Source organism: Apaloderma vittatum, unplaced genomic scaffold (assembly GCF_000703405.1).
Source record: "Apaloderma vittatum isolate BGI_N311 unplaced genomic scaffold, ASM70340v1 scaffold14893, whole genome shotgun sequence".
Classification (NCBI taxonomy): Eukaryota; Metazoa; Chordata; class Aves; order Trogoniformes; family Trogonidae; genus Apaloderma; species Apaloderma vittatum.
This window is the reverse complement of record NW_009706612.1, coordinates 66,896-84,063: the sequence shown is the minus strand read 5'-3', so window position 1 is coordinate 84,063 and position 17,168 is coordinate 66,896. Positions and strand designations below refer to the sequence as shown.

At 42.4% G+C, this 17,168-nt stretch overlaps 1 protein-coding gene across 1 annotated transcript in view; it reads right to left on the bottom strand.

Annotated features, from left to right (window-relative positions):
* The window catches only part of LOC104271251 (transmembrane protein 132B-like), a gene marked incomplete at its 3' end in the record, with an annotated part of 135,296 nt that overhangs the window by 91,041 nt on the left and 27,087 nt on the right, over positions 1 to 17,168 (bottom strand). Inside the window, exon 2 of the mRNA XM_009865867.1 lies at positions 5,488 to 5,628. Coding sequence (XP_009864169.1) covers positions 5,488 to 5,628 — 141 coding nt within the window. The remainder of the gene's footprint in view (positions 1 to 5,487; positions 5,629 to 17,168) is intronic.

Genomic DNA, 17,168 nt, shown 5'->3' with positions numbered 1-17,168 from the left:
AATCTCTGTGCCACACTGCTGTTTCTTGCCAGCATGCGAGCTTGGAGGCAACACCAGAACCGAGTACGTCTTTGTGGAGCAGAGCAGTGGGGAATTCAGCGCAGCAACACCTCCCAAAAGCTGTGAGAGAACGCTCAAATCTGGCAGAGCTAGCGCTGAGGACAGCCAAGAAGCCTCACGGCACCCAGGGGGCTTCCATGTGGAGTGTCTGCTTATGGCCCTCGGTAAACTGGGGACTGGGATATCCAGTGGAGAGAATGGTGTTTCCCACAAGGAAGGGCCAGGAGTCTCAAAGCTGTCTGTCACAGTGAGGGAGAGAACCTCAGCTCTTATTTTTGAGACATATCGAAAGATTTAAAACCAAAAGCAGATGATACATCTTTGCTCAGTTGATCATCAGCTCCAATAACACATATTTACTTTAAATAAATATATGCACATATCTTCACTGTCAGCCAGCTTTACATCTTCCTTTTGAGTGATATTTCTGGTTCAAAGGGTATTTCCAAGCACAGAAAACGAAGCAAATTATTTTGAAACAGGAGGATCTATTTGCATACCTATAAATACTTGAAATAATTGCTTTTCCTGATTTAAAGATATATATACACACACTATAATTACAATTTTATAAAGTAATTTAAATTATTTGAATTCTGTAAACATCTATTAAAATGGTAAAGAAATTGAATGATCATTATAGAATCTTAATTTTTTATTCAAGTTATAAGGTGATGTCAAATGCCAGACAGCTGAGCTGGTCTGCATCAATTAAAAAAATATAAATTTCCAGGCAACAGAATAAATACTTCTGAGGACACTTAAAACAAAATACCTCTGAAGGTTTCACCCCTCCTCCTTCTGCATTCTGAGTGTCCCTCATGCAAGTTTAATTTATGCAGTGATGGATATCCTGAGGGATGAAAGCTGTATTATAGACATGAAGATAAAATAATCCCTAAGTGAGAAGAACCAGTTTGGTCTCAATAACACTATACTCTGCACTGCAGGTAAAATAAATTTCATTAACTTTTCTAGTTAGCATAAATGTTAACCTTGCCAGTTAGCATAAATATAAACTTTCTGATTGAAGTACTAGTTTTCAGAGAATCAGACTCTCCTCACCTGGTAATAACCCAATACAATTTAATAACAGTTTTCCTGAGTGAGGAAAATTATCTCATCATCTTTTCCTTTTCAAAGAAGAGTTGCAACTCTCTGGCCTAAGTTTTCTGTGTTTGTGCCATTCTGCCTCTCCCGAGCCAAAGGCCAGGTCACATCGAGTTTCTGTTCTTCAGCCTTCCAGCAAGGAGACATCAAGCACCATGAAATACGTCGTATTATGGGGCCTTTCAAATAAGGCCACAGAAACTCAGCTCCTGCTCTCTAATGGTTTGAAATAACAGAATCCTACAAAATGTTAAATCACTCTGGAAAGTTCCTGAAATCCCATTCCTGTGGATATCAGCGCTGAGTTATGAGGTACCATAGTCCGCCAAAGACGGGCCGTGCTCTTGGGACTTCTTTTCAAGCCCTCTTGCCCTTGTCCTGCTGCAGCTTATTCGCGATATGTGCCTGAGATGTTTTCAGAGAACTCTGAGGTCCAAAGGACAGAAGAACTGCGAGGCTCAATCCATCTTTTGGCAAATACAGTGGGAAAAGTCTGCATGGTCTTTGTAAAAATAGGATCTGTTTTCTGGAAACCCCAAAGGAGTCACACCTGGTAGACTCCCAAATTTCGGCTTTATATTTCAAAAGCGAGTTTTGCAATATTCAGCACACAGCCCTATACCACAGGGTAAGATCCCAGGCCCTCACAAACAGCTATTCTGCATGGGAGGCTGAAGGCACTCGATTTTTATCTAAGCCCACCAGGCCCACCAACCCTTTACTCCTGCGCTCAACCCAGAAATCCATAAAGATCTTTTTCTAAGGAACAGAATTTCTGGGTCCCAGTTGCAGGCATAATGCAAGAGCATTTGTGCTCGAAGTAGAAATTGCGTCTTTTTGAAACAAAGCTTCGAGTAACCCCACTAAAATGAGCTTCACAGAGTTCTGCCCCAAGGACAGAATACGAGGGAGAATAAATACAGATGGCAACAATCAATCTCCTTGCTCAATGAGCTACCAAAAAAAAGCCCTCTGAGGTGGCAGCAATAAGGGCAAAGCAAGGCTCCACACAGATCAGAATAGACGTGTGCCTATATACTTGGGTGTGTATATTTAAAATAAATCTCTTCTTTTTAGGCTCTTTGTTCAACTACATTATCAAAAAGAGGTTTTAAATGCAAGCTTGTGGGACTACTAAAGAGGTGAATTTATGAATGTATGCCTAACAAAACACACTCTGGAAAGCTTTAATCTATGAATTGTGACAACCTTGGACAAAATGGATTTTTAATAGAATATAATGTAAACTGCCTGAAACATTGTGATAAGGAAATTTTTTTTAAGTAATGCACAGAAAAGGCATGATGCACTCTGCATGAAAGGAGGAAAGGTCTTAATTTAAAGGATTTTAATGAACACTCAATTTGCGTAGGGAAATGTGAGAAATGGAGATGAAAAAGTCATGATACTGATAACACTGCAGAGGGGAGAAGGAGAAAGATTAGAAAAGTAAGCACATTTGAAAAGGCTCCAGCTGATAACACCAGCTCAAAGGAATGCAGACTGGATTACGACCATGTCACAGTCCAAAGCCACTGTTCTCCTCGCAGGCAGTGTCTGCCGGGGGCTCTTATCAGAGTTGCACACCAGGGAAAGAAAGCGCAACCGAGGTGTTGAGCGGTGGAGAACAGACCTCTCTCCGGGCTAAGGGCACCGAGCACAGGCAGAGATTTCGGGGGGTGCAGCTGTGACTTCCTGGAGTTTCTCACTTCTGCTGAACATCCCAGGGCTGTGCCAGCCCAGCCGGCCTGTGGGGCTGCCGGGGCTTTCCATCTCCTCACAAACCCAACGGGGGGTGCAAAACCATAGTGAATTCAGCCATCTCTTTCCGAAAGAAAGCTACCTGGGCTCAGAGGCTCAGTCCTGGCTTAACCACTTCTCTACTACCAGTGGAACGCCGGGCAAGTCAGCAGAACCAAAATTACTTCCAAGAGAAAAAAAAAATCTCCCCTGAGGTAGATACAATTCTGTTTACTAATAGCTTCTGCTCTGCAGCGAAAGAGATTGATCCCACGCGCTCACTCATACATAAACTGCCTTTAATGAAGCTCTTTGAATTACTAAATGGAGGAAGAGATGAGTCAGGCATAGTGACGTTTTGCCACGCTGACCTTAGCAGAAGCAAGTTCAGGTCTCTGCTCATTTGAATGAAACAGCAGAACCCCCAAATAAACACTTAACATTCTTCAAAAGAAACAAGAGGGCCACCATTATGACCAAAAAGGCAAATTAAAGTAAAGATCAAAGTTAAATATTTACTCTAAGCACTGCAATATTTGCAAATCTGGAAATGATCTTTCAGCAGTTTCTATTTGCATACTTTAATTAATCCAAAAATATTAAACTAATCTCACAAAAGAAAGGGTCAAAGTATTAATTAACTTGAGATTTGTTGCTTTTGTGCAATTTAACAGTTCAACACAAAGCAAAAATCGGTTTTAATAAAAACTAAGTTACTGTGACAGGTATAATTTCATGGATTAGGGAAACTGCGTACAAGGCAGTAAGTTTCAGTGATCACCCTATTTTTTGCCTAACTTTAAAACTTGTTTGGTTTCAATAGAGAGATTCTTCTGTAACGCCAAATGATCTGAAGTCTTCCCTCAATCTCGGCATTTCCCTTTCAAATTGTTGGCTTTCTACCTTGCTCTGAATGGAACAGAGGTCACAGTGGTTTCATGAAAAAACCTGACTGCAGTGTTCAGGGAAGAGCAGATACTGCACGATCACCCAGATCATCCACCTGAGCTAATTCAGGGTGAGATTTCACCTCTGGAGCCATCACATGTCACCGCGCTGCTCCAGAGCAAGCGTGAAGGTTCCCCTCCGAGCCAGCGACTCTGCTGGCTGAGCCCTCGCCCCACCAAAGCTCTTGGAGGAACAGGGAAATCTTGCCAAACAACAAAGAATTTGGAGACAAAGCATACAGTGCCAAACCCAGCCTCCAGAGCTCTGCTTTATCAGTACAGTAACTCAGGAAAACCAAGCTAAATGGTGACGAAAGGTGGCTGGAATCACAACATCACAACCTCAGAACTGTGACTCTGACAAACGCCCTTGGGCAAGAAGAGGGAACTCCGCCTCCTCAGCCACATTTTTACTTTTTTACTTTTTTCCTTTTCTTTTTAATAAATGAAGAGGAGGAAGCGCATGAAACATCCAACGAACTGAAAGGTTGCCCAGCATTCCATGCCAGAAAGCTCTGCAGCACTTGGCTTAACCAGAAACACTGAGCGGGGAATCACCTTCCCTCACTTCACGCGTTTACGATGCAAATGCCTGTGTCCCACTCAGTCGCCTCCACTCTGCCTCTGTGCTGGAGAGAAACAGGCACTTTTCACTTGCTATTCATCAGGCCTGTTTTACGCATCCAGGAGGACTCTCACCTTAGCAGTGCCTAGTTATCCCTGTTGCTTAAAAGCGAACTCGCATTAAATAGCATTCACCTCCACACCCCTATCGCAGGTACCCAGAGCAAGACAGGATTCATTTGTTCCTCAAATACAGCTTCAGAAACTAAACAGAGTAGAAACTCACTTTGCACCTCTGACAACAATCTTCCTTGGCCTAAAAAATTACTAACAACCACTTCGACTACTTTTCTCCCTTCCAGGAGCTTTCAGAAAAAGACAGAGGCAAAAGGCTCCTCAGATAAAAACTCTGACGTAAAGTTTTGTGATTTCCTACTTATGATATGATTTCAAGCTAAATTTACGCATAGTGTTCTTCAAGCATAGAGTAACTGCATGAAAATGGAGAGAAATTGCTTGTATTGTAAAATACATAATTCTGACTAACATTGCAGATTTCTCATTACCTTTGATATAGCTCGTGGGAGAACACCATAACAAACATACACAGCATTCACAAGACAATTCATAGACATTCATAGGTATTTGGCAGCAATAATGAATAACACTTAATAGTTATTACGTTCATAGCTTTTCAAATCAAAAAGAGGGTATTGTCCTACACCGCTTTCAATTACTCTTCATATTTCTCTATTTGAATCCACTTCTTTCTGTTGGCTCTTTGGCAACAGGAATTCTGCTGCTGCCCTGAAGGTGCACGAAAAGCAAATGGGAGCCAGGGCTAGCTGCCTGCCTCCAGGTTAATTAGCTAATCTACTTCCAAAGCTCGGGAGTGAACCTAAAGGGAAAAAAACGCTCTCATCAGATCACCTACAGCTTTTCCAAGGAGGCTGAGAAGGAAAAAATCCTGCTGTTAAAAGAGCAATATGACTCATTGAAGAAGGTATCGTATGTCTGTCACAGCGTTTTAGCAAGGGTTAGTGCACAACAGTGCCCGGCAGCTTACCTGTTCTCCGCGGTGGGGTCGTTGTGCACACACGTGACCGTGGCAGTGGTCCCCGCGCTGTCCGTCTCTTCTTGAACCCCCCACTGGTCTGCATCGCTGACCCTGATGTCCACGATCTTCACACCTGGGGCTGTCCTAATTCTGTTGGGGAACAACAGGGATTGCTTTAGTTACAGACCTCCTAGCAGTAAATCCAGAGAGGCAAACAAGATGAACGTTCCCTCTTCCATTAGTAACAGGCTGAGAGATTGCAACTGTAAGTCACTCCACTTTAAAAATATAAACCAGGTCCAATCACTTTAAAGAGATGAAGTATGAGTTTCATTATGTGCAAAGCTAGTTAATTTTCAGCTTGAACAATGTGGAGAAAATAAGAATGCTTTCTGCTTCAGTGTCACCAGTCTGATATAAATGAAACAGATGTGACTAAGCATAAGTTGATTTAACTTGTTGTGTCTGTCCTGCAGTTTAAGATAGAGAATCAGAGCACTGTGACATAAAATACATCCTCCTGTTTGCAAGCCTTTGGGAGCAAGATGCCTTTTAATATTAGGATGATCTGCATTAAAAAAACGAGTTTCACTGCTCAAAGACTATAATGCAGGAAGGAGAGTGAAGGAATATGTTATCCCAGATCGGGGACTGAGAGATGAAAATAATTATGCCATTGTAGTGGGATCTATCCAAGTGGGCACGTCAAACTCTCGCTGCTGAAAATAACACGAACCTGAGATGGAAAACTTCGATTTCCTAAGCACAGCTAGCATCTGAGAGCAGTCAGTACTTGGTAAATGTCACCATTTTTTGGCTTAAAACATTTGCTAAAAAAAAAAAAAGTTCATGCTCCGGTGAGGCTCAGCAGTAGGAACAGATTGCCAAGGAATATAGGAAACAAACTGCTTTTAATAGCAGTGACTTCACTGGTGCAGCTTGACTCCTGAAACAAGTCTGGGATTTCGACAGGAGTGCTGCAAATCTGCCTGGAGAACAATTAGGCAGAAAGCAACTGCTGTAGCACCATGTTCGCCACTACTGTGACTTAATTAATTAAAAGCAAAGCCGAGAGGGACCTCTTAGTTGTGTGGTGGAATGAAACAGCACTGCTGAGACCTGAAGCGTTACTTAACAGTGAATTGTGACGGATTTGCTCGGATGCCTCGTGGCCAGTTGGCGCTCACGGTACACTATTAAGAATTTCCTTTACGTTATAGCTGAGCTCATGGGTCTGGATCAAAGGAACTTCAAGACTCATGGGGTGGTCTTTTCTTCTGAGAAGAAATTAATTCGTCCTGTTTTTACAATAGCCGTAATTTGGCCTCTGAGGCTTTACTGACTTGATGAGCCAAATTCATGCCTGGCATAACCAATCTGATGAAAAATGTTTCCTGTAAGGAGAGAATTTTACTTGATATTTTTCTAATTGTCTCCTTCATGTTTCTTCACAGACATTCAGATGTCCAAACAACATGCCTCTAAGCTTATGTGCCCCTTTCTTATCATCTCTTCTCTTTTCAGAGGAACATTCATTTACTATGTAGTAATTACACTGGACCAAATAATTCCTGCAAGACACCTACATGCCTACATTTCAGACTGACTTGTAATTTACACTAGAGAGAGAATTAGGCCGTCAGTGACAGATTCAATCTTTTTTTTTTGTTAGACTTAGTCAACCACTCTTGGAAAAAAAAATCATTAGAGCCTGACCAAAAAAAAATAAATAATCAGAACACATCACTTTCTAAATTTTGTCTTTCCCAGCCAAAATTTTTTTTTTTAACAAATTTGCCCTTCCACCACCCCCTCAGTTTCCCATGTTTTTTCTTGACAACGTGTCTGGAAATCTCTAACTCAGCTTTCCACCCAAATCAAAACCCAGGTTAATTAAAGGCTAATTGAAGGGCAGGAGATGCTGGAGAGGACAACACACACAGGACAGCTGGATTTCACCCATGATTTCAGGATTCATCAACCTTTTTCCATCTGTCAGAAGCCTGTTACGTCCTCCTACACAGCTTTTGCACTAGAGATATCTTCACTCTGCAGCAGGTACTTTTGTCCTCTCTGATGGGAATCGAGCAGGCCAGTTTAGCCCAACAGGGCTGAAGCCCAGCACAGCTCCCTGCCACACCTGAGCAGGATTTAACCGCGCAGGACCCCCGTGCAGCATCTTTCCTCAGGCAGCTCCCTTAACGGGAGGCCTTCCTGGTGCCTATAGCTTTTGCTCGCTGCATATCTACTGTCTTGTTGGGTTAGCATCAAGTGAACATCGCATTCTCCGCTCCCCAGCTACATTTTCCAACAAAAATGTCTCAGAACGCTGCATTTTAGGAAAATTTCCAGTCTAATCCCCTGCAATGCATCTGCTCTGGTGGGCTGAGACAAGATGTCATTTTGCATTTTTGGATATCGGTAGAGCCAGGAAGGCTGAAAGAAGGAAGAAACTGAATTCAGCTTCTCACTTAGGAAAAGTCAAGAAATTCAAATTAAAGCAGCCTACAGATGGGAGGTTTGAGCCTACTGTTCTTCAGCTAAGTGATTCATATCTTTAAATCTGCCCCCAAACTCCACAGGCACAAAAATTATTGTAAGTGCTGGGGCCTGAGGCTTTGCAAAAGAGCTGACATGATCTGGAGAAATGATGGTGAGCGGCCAGCGCGTGAGCCCAGGAGCCGGGCTTCCTGCCCTGCTCTGCGCCAGGCTTCAATTATAAGCTTCAGTGGATCATTTCGTTTTCTTAAACCATCCTTCTCCATATATAAATACTGGGAAGTGCTGCTCTTCCAACTCAGAGGGAGCTGTAAGGATAATTGCTTGAGAAAAATCTGACATCCTTTAAATTTACCAGCTTACAAAAATTCTGCCATCTCTGGATGGCAGAAAACATGGAAATGACCTAGTGAAGAAGCATGAACCAAGAAGTAATTGTTACCACTAAGATGACTTAATTCCTTTCTTATAAAGATAATTGTGAAAAAAAATTTTAAAAAAAGAAGAACAAAAACATGACAGCCAACTGGAAATTTGGCAAAACTGCCATTTCATTTCAATGAAATACTTGTCTTCTGAAAAGCAGACTTTTCAGCCAGAAAACTGTCCTGTTAAAAAGCACTTGCCCACCTTAAAACATTATAACTTTCGCAGCGTTTTAGTAACGCAATTAGGAGAGATGGAAATGAGGCAGAGGAATACTGAATGAGCTCACAGAAGTCAGCCCGCAACAGGGCGCCCACGTTATCGCCTCTACCCACAGCCTGTATCACAAATGAGGTGATCTCTAGTTATTCATGATACTCTCTTCTTCAGGGATGGAGGAGGTCCAACAGAAACGCTCAGGCACCACCTTTTGTGACACTTAACACTGGTAAAATCTTAAGAGAAGGTAGCTGGGGGGATGAGGGAGTGCGTGGGGGTGGGTGCTCAAAGCTATCCAGGACTGGAAATAAATAAAACAACTGTTTCACAAGTGAATCTAGCCCTCCTCTCTAGCTATAAAGGCAATGTAGAGGAATCTGCTTTCAATTTGGACTGCGAAATACATTTGGTATCTCGGGCAGTGTGGGGGTTTTTTTCCCTGAACGGTGTGTCCTCCATTTACTGCAGAATATAAAGATGGAAACACGCTAGCCCGAATGGAGCGGGCAGGCAGAAGCATCCCCAGCCTGCCAACTTGGAACGACCAGAAACTATTTTAAAATGCAATCCCAGCCTTAAATGTATGCGACCCCGTGAATTCGGCTGCTCTAAACCTCATCTCTCAGTTATTACAACAGAAGGGAAGGAGAACGCACAAGTAATCACCAGGGCTGGAAAGTAACTTAAGGGCTGCAAGAGGGATTTGACCAGCCGAGCACTTAGCGGAAGTGGTGCAGGGACTTCCCTGGCCTCCCAGTCAATTAACTGCAAAATCTGAAAGGTAAATGCTTGCTTGCAACACACCCCCAGCAACACTCCCGGCAGCAGTAATTGGGAAGTGAAATCTTGGCAAAAGGAACTTTATAATAGAAACAGAAGGAAAAGATATTTAGGAAATAAACCAGGGATGCACTCAAAGCAGATGGAAAATGCTCAGAATGAGAAAAAGGACTTTTTCAGAGCTATTTTAGAAATCCTCTTATTTCCCCCCACCCCATTATGAGAGAAGACGATCTGAGCTAAATTCTCTCTCAATGACGTACTAATAATAACAGTTATGATAATAAATTTCATTTGTAATTTCCAACCACTTCTGTATTCAGCTCTCCAATATGCATTAAAAATAAAGTCATTATCCTTCCCCTCCAGGAAATCCAAGCTGTAGGCCAGTTTAGTTAACTTGCCTAAAATTATACAATCTCTGCAGAGCCAGGATGAGAGTCGATACATCCTGATTGCCAGGCTCACACTTCAGCTAAACACCCTTACCCATCTTTAAGACTGAACCTGAGCAGAGCTGAGTAATTCCAAGCCCCCACAGAGCATTTTACATATTTGAAGAACTGCACAAACAGCAAGCAATTAGTTCTGAACAAGGTCCCTGGAGAGTTTATACTTAAAATATATGTAGTTTAAGATACGTTAAGCCAAGCACTATAAATTAAAATAATCACTGAATTCAGATATAACATCTGGGGACTTCTGGGGTGTGGGTGAGATGGGCAGTGTTTCTATATGGGAAGGAATAGAAGCATCCCTGTACAGGGAGAGGAAACAAGTGGCGTTTGTTGGCAGATGTAAGAAGAGGGTATGTGAGTCATAGCTCACAGCAAAGAGCTTTCCAGGGTGTTTGGGAGGGAGGCACAGGCGGTCAGGAGTTCATCCGTGTGAGGGTATGGAAGCAAAAGAGTTTGGGAAACATGGCAGATGGAGGGCTGAGGTGGGACCAGAGCTCTACCCAAGAGAGGCACCAGCCCTCTCTTTTGTGTCTTCCCTAAGCTTCCTGGCCAAAATTCTGTACCTATAATCCAGAAGACTGAGGAAAATAAGGTGACGCAAAGTCACCCAGAAAACACATGGCAAAACCAGGAATTACGCCTGGAGCTGCCAAGGAATATTTTGGTATCTTCACTACAACCTTACCCAGCTCTCCTGCTCCTCCTGCAGACCCACTAATAACAGGGAGCGTGTCCTGCAGTGGCCCCGCAAAACCAGCCTCTGGGCAAACCTTCCTTCTGCTGCCGGGGGCTCGCAGTCGGTGTGCAATGAGAGCGGCCCTCCCAGGAGATAACCAACATGCACAGCCTCACCTCTCATGGAAGTCAGATTTACAACAACTCAGGGGATCAAGTCCTAAATCTTCACAAGCTAAGTTTATTTTCTGAAGTATTTTTCAAAGAACTTCACTTGTTTGTTCTTTTATATTTTAAAAGACCTGTCACAGATTTATGTTCAAACTACTTCCCCATCAAATTCTCCTTAAAATAGCCACACTAGGCCAGCTGTGTTTGTTTCCGCAATTCCATATTAATGTCACTATAAGTAAAGCTATCTTTTCTAAGGATGTAAAATACCCATCAAAATACACAAAGATCCTGCAAAGATCCAAGCCCTCACCACCAGGTCACAAGCGCAGAAGCACAAATAATATGCTGCTTTATCGCAAAATAAAAGCAGCAGCCTGTAAAGCCCTGTGGAGAGGTGTAGGCAGCTGGCAGGCAGGTGGCAATGTGGAACAGAGGGCAAGTGCAAGGCATCAGACAAAAGGAAATCCCAAATAAAAAGGTTTGATTCATGGTAGCAGCGGGTAAAAATCTCAGCGAGGCCCTGGTATAAAGGCAGTGGCAATGGGTGTTACCAGCAAAACAAGGTGCGAACTCATCATGGCGGAACAGAAAAACCTGTTTGCCCTTGAGGATAAAGACAGCTCAGCACTTGGAGAAAGAGGCAGCAAATTTCAAAGTCAACTGGAGTTCTACTTAAGATCTGACCCCTGCATTTCATCCGTGCTAAAAACTACTCCAGTCACTGCCCCTTCACTGCGAGTCCAATGCATAATTGGCCCAAATTTGTCTTCAGAGCAAGACATGGATATGCTGTGCCTTGTTTCCCCCTAAAAAACGCCTCCCCACTGCAGGGCTGAAGCTTTCTCAGCCACCACTCACCCCGTGGAAATGCCCTTTCCGCATCTCGTGACCTCAGCGCTCTCTCACCTTTACACCATAGCAGGAAATTTTGCCTTTACCTCCCTCCGGTACGCCTCAATTCCTCTCTGCATCTGTTATTTTTATTTAACCTTTTGTAGCTGCCTTATTGAACCCTGTCAAGCATTTGGGGATGCAGTTTCTATGAAAGCAGTTATTACTGTCATATATCAAAATATCTCTGTCTAACGCACACTTAAGGAAGAAAGCCAATGCCAAAGCACTGCGTAGGACAAAGCAGACAAAATAGGTAGAGTGACCAGCGCAACGCAAGGCAGGAACAAAGTTGCTCATCTAACATGAAAAAACCCAACTCGGAGAACAGAAAACCCTTTGAAATCATGAAGGGGATCAATGCTAAAGATTTAGAATGATACAATTACCACTCTTCTATCCAAAAAAGGTGAAGCTATCAACATATTTTTTTCAGCCCATCAAATGTTTCAAAATATGAGAAGCATCAAGCTCACTAGCATATTGGATTTTGAATAATGAAAAGAGTAAACAGGATTTTAATTTGGATTCTGACAGTAAAGTGCTTTCCATGTGACAAATTAACTATTATGGAAGACAAATTAACACAACCTACCCTTGGTTATGATGGCTTATGATTTTGAGGAAGCTTTCACAGATGCATGATCAAAATAAAGCAGGATGAAAAACAGGAGATGATGATGATGAGGGGAGTATCTTATCAAAAAACCTCCCTCCTCCTTTTCATCAAACTGTACATACAACTTTTTTTAAGAAGTGCAGCACATTTTCTTAAGTCCCCAATTTTTCCTAAGAATGTCTAAACATTTTAGGACAGATCCTCAGCTGATCTAAATCACCAGAGATTGATAAATTGAACTGTTTAATATTAAAAAGTTATATTTCATAGCTGTGAAGCAAGGTCAGAAAAAGAGGTGTCACCCCTTGTGAATTTTTTTGAAAGGGAAGGCGTCTCAGAAACATTTTCTAGATATAAGACGAGGTTCATAAAATCAGCAGAATATGTGAATGTCTTCAAAGCAGTCTAACATCATGCTATATTTCCATACGCGATGGAAAGAAAAATTTTAAGGAGAGAAGACATTTTAAGATTTTGTCTTTATATTTCAGCAGAAACTCCATTTTTCAATCTCCTTTCTCACTCGGGCAAGCAAATAGAGCTTATAAAAACAGCAGAAAGGCATCCTAATTGGCTTGAAATTAAAGCTATTAATTTTTATTCTTATTTATTCCTGTCACAAACCAGACCTGTTTATACAGGTTTCCAACACTGCTATGGAAACCTGAAGGGTTCTGAAGTCTTTATGCAATATGAGGTGAATATGTCATCTCCTACAATGAACAATGTTTTCTTTGAACTATGTCAGCAGTGCAATTCTGTCCCTCTGGGAGAAAAAGGGTTGCCAGGCACTGGGGCAGGAGACAGAGGGTCCAATTCTATCGACTTGAGACGCTTCACTAACCCTTTAACAGACTGGGCAACTTCAAAATGGGAACAAGGATGTTTACTATCTTTTGCTTGGAACTTCATCCAAGGAGAAAAAAGTTACTATTTTTATGTAGACACTGCGTTTGTATACTTAAAAATGGTACAGATACTGCATTTCAATACAATTCTGTAATTCCTCAGTAGGTAACTTAAAACTGGAGGTCAAAGAGTTCTGTAGCAACTGGCTTTTTCTTAATGCAACTAAAAGGCAAAATTTGAGTCCACCTGAAAACATTGTTATGCCTTTGACATACAAATTACTTTAATTCTAGTATAAGCAGTTGTGGCTCTAGATTATGCTGAATGCTCTCAAATTCCAGTAAACTCTTCACACTAGGAGAACAGATGGGATGGTTGGGTTGCCGACACCGACATCCCACTAGTGCGGCTCCAGCGACTCCTGCTGCACCAGCACAGGGAAGCAGATCAAGCCCTCTGTCCTTTGCCTGCCTGTAGCCCATAATTCACAAATAAATACACAATTCCTACTCCTCACTTGACACTTTACACTTTCAAAGTATCTAATAAACCTGAACTAACCATTATTACTATTGATCAAAAGGAGAGAGCGGGTCTTTTTTTGAGCCTGAATGATCCTTGTGCTACCAAACAAATCCTAACATCTCTTTCTCATTAGGATGCACAACCAGCTCACACCTCTGCTTCCCCGAAAGAGGAGAGATGTTTTCCTTTCTTCCACTGCCTCTGTTCAGATAACTGAGTTATGATGTGTTGAGCACTATTCAAAGAGCTCAGGAGTGCCTGCTGTCATGCACCCTTAGACATCTCCAAGAATTGAAGTATGCGCCCTCTTTTCTCCAACACACCAATCTGTGGTTGCACCTTCTCTGCAGAGAGAAGAGGTAAAATGCTGGAGTGGCTTTCTGTTACACGTCTACAGAACAAAAATCAAAGCCATCTCAGTCCCTTCAACCTTTCTCTGAAAGATCTAAAACACTCAGACTATGTCCTTTACCTTGAAACCAATGAAATGTTATAATAGATGAAACTCTTCCTTAAAGCCTAGAAGTACAGGACAAAATGCATTACCAAGTCTGAAGGTGTCCAAAGTATTTGAACTTGGAATTCTTGCAATCATGCAGAAACACAGCTTTGAAAACTATAATGAAAAAATCAAAGGAAGACAGAGGTTTCCTTCTGCAAAGACAAAGATACTTACAGGTTTCCTTTTATTGAAAGGCTCCTTTCAGAAATCAGCACTGCAGAAATGTTTGCAGCCTGAATAGAGTTCAGGCCTCCTGGGAGACAAAGAATTTTTATAAAGGGGTCGTTTTTCTACCTCTATGAGTGAAAAAGAAGCCCCGAAGGTCACTGTTTCTGGAAGCACCTAAACAACAACAAAGCAAAAACTTTCCACTCTTCTCCCTGTAAAACTAGATAATGAGCTCCACAGCACTGTCTTGGTCAACTTTGGCTGAAGGTTTACAGCATTTAAAATGGTCCCTCACTGTGGCTCAGTTTGCTCAGCACCTTGGAGACTCATAAATTTCCTGTAAGGAAAAGGTTTATTAAACACAATTCAGACTAATATAATTAATTACGTTTTACCAGACATCAAAGTATATGACTTATGATCAGATAAAATGTTCTGGGCTGCTGCCTAGTATTACAGTCAATATCAGAGTTTGTTGTATTCATCAGACAGTTTGTGGCACAATCCCTCAGCTCAGGGCAGGTTGTGACTCCAAAGGCCCTGACAGGCAAAAGCCCAGAAGAGGCCAGTGGTAGCCAGCATGTGCAGTCCGGCCCGAAAAGTACATACCTGTGGCAGTCTGCATACACTGAATGGAATCTCACCCTGATTTTCACACAGCTAATACACTGCTTTCAATGGTTTAAAAAGTACAAGAGAGAAGACGACCAGCAGTGATGTTGATCAGCCAACAACGCATTGACATGCCTCATCCTTTCAGGAGATGAGGTTAAAAGCAAGAGGACACTCAGTAATGGCCATCTTTACCTAAAAGATTGGTTAAAACTCTACCAGTAAAAAAAATAAACAAAAAAATAACATTAAAAAGAGCAGATTTTTGAAACACATACACCTCCCATGCCTTGGCGCACCCAACGACTACTCAACAGCATGAAGTGGTCTTTAAGGGATTTATTCTACAGTTTTTCCAGACTTGCTCAGTAGTCTGCATGCAAAAGTGGCACAAAAGGTTGTCACTAGGGACTCCAGCTAAGCTGTGGCCAGCAAACATTGACCTGAGCACCAGGGACTGAGTTGGAGGGAAGAGGGAGAAAAGCATAGCAATGAAAATCCTTCCAGAATTAAAAAGGTTACAAGAACCAGTAGTTGTTGTTTTTATTGGATTATTTTATGGGGTTTTATGTTGTTTAATCGAAGAAAGAAAATGGATGCCGTAAAATACGCAGAGCTAACTGGGGCTGCAGAGTATGTTCCTGAATATTGCTAGTAATGCCATTTCCCCTTCACTGTCAAAAAATAAAAATATCGTTCTTTATATCCCTGTCACACGGAACAGCAGTCCTCTCGCGCTTGCCGATCAATCATCTTGGAGTGCACCTTTACCTTGAGCAGTATGTGCTAGGACGGTGAATAAGGAAAGCTCAGGAAATAATCTCCCTTTCCACAAGATAGAATTCAATTTCCAGTATAGCTCAGACCACTACTTTTCTTGAAAAGGTGGCGCCATATATTACAGCAAAAAAGCATTTTTCTGCTGCTAGTGAAAACTTTAGTGAGCATTATGATTATGTGGTTTGTACTCCAGGCACCAATGACCACCAAGCAGGCTAATAATGTATGAATGCTGATGAGAACCAGCCCTCCAGCTGGGATAAAGCATCAAAGACTTCTTTTCCCCTGGGTTTGGGTTTTTTTGGCTTTTCCATTCTGCTTTATTTACTATCTTTTTTCCCAGCTGCAGACAAAAACTTTCCAAGATTGTCCTAGAGAGTAAGCACTTCACAATAAAATTATCTCACTCTGGTGCTCAGGTAGCCCTTTGGCCGCTGTTCCAAAACGCTTCTACCTTTGACAGCCTCAACTCAGTTTCTTCGGGTAGTGCTTCTCGAAGCTTTTTGAAGACTCTCTGAAGGAAGAAAGAGCTTTCACCAATGACTCCTCGAATTCCCCCTGGGATCTCAGCAGATTTGGCAAGGATTTTGCAATTCCCGAGCTTTGTCTCTCCTCCAAGCATAAATGACAACGGCAGAGGATGGCTGGGTTCATAATCCACTGCAATAAGCTCCAGAGAAAGCCCCACAAATGGACAGTGCCAAAGCGCTGGCTCGCTGGATTTGCCTGCGATATTTCTAACCATGAAGACAAGGAGACAGTTTTTCCCCTCTAGACATCCAGCTTGTGCTCTGCGGATCTGGCCAAAACACCCTCCTGCAAGCTGGTGCCTGACAGACCCCGGCAGAGCCTGAGATGGGCAAAAAGGTCAGGAGGATTAAGCCCTCCAAAGCATGTTGCTCACAGTGCTGCCGCAGCTCAGAAAGCCTACCCAGCCTTGCAAAGCTGTCAGGAAAATTCACCAGCCACCGCACAAAAATTGCTTGCCGTTTACCACAGTGATTGATGGCAATGCAAGAAACTAATGGCATTTTACTTGCCTGTCGTAAGAAATTACTCACCCTGGGCCAGCATGACCCCAGAAGGATTCTTTAATCCTTGCAGCCATTTTTAAATTAAACTCTAGTGTTCGCAAGGCTGGAGACCAGTCACAGACAGCAGCCCTACTTCAGGATGGATTCAAACATTACGTAGCACATGGGCAGATAGGCCTGACACGGCAATGAAACAGTGAAAGGCAGCTGCACGCTGCACTGCTGACTTTTTTTTTTTAAGTTTGCACATTTCACAGGCCCCAATCCATTTCCAGATCATTATTCTCTAACAGAGACCCAGGTCCTGGCACTGTACACATAACAAGAAGTTAGGGAAATAACAGAACAAAAAGGTCATTATGAAAAATTGGAGGCAACCGATCTAAGGGGTACAGCAAGGTGCTTCCCTCTGGTCTATACGTACAGAAGAGTATAGAGATATAGGGAGTCAATTCACTTGCTTCATCAGTAGAGTTGAT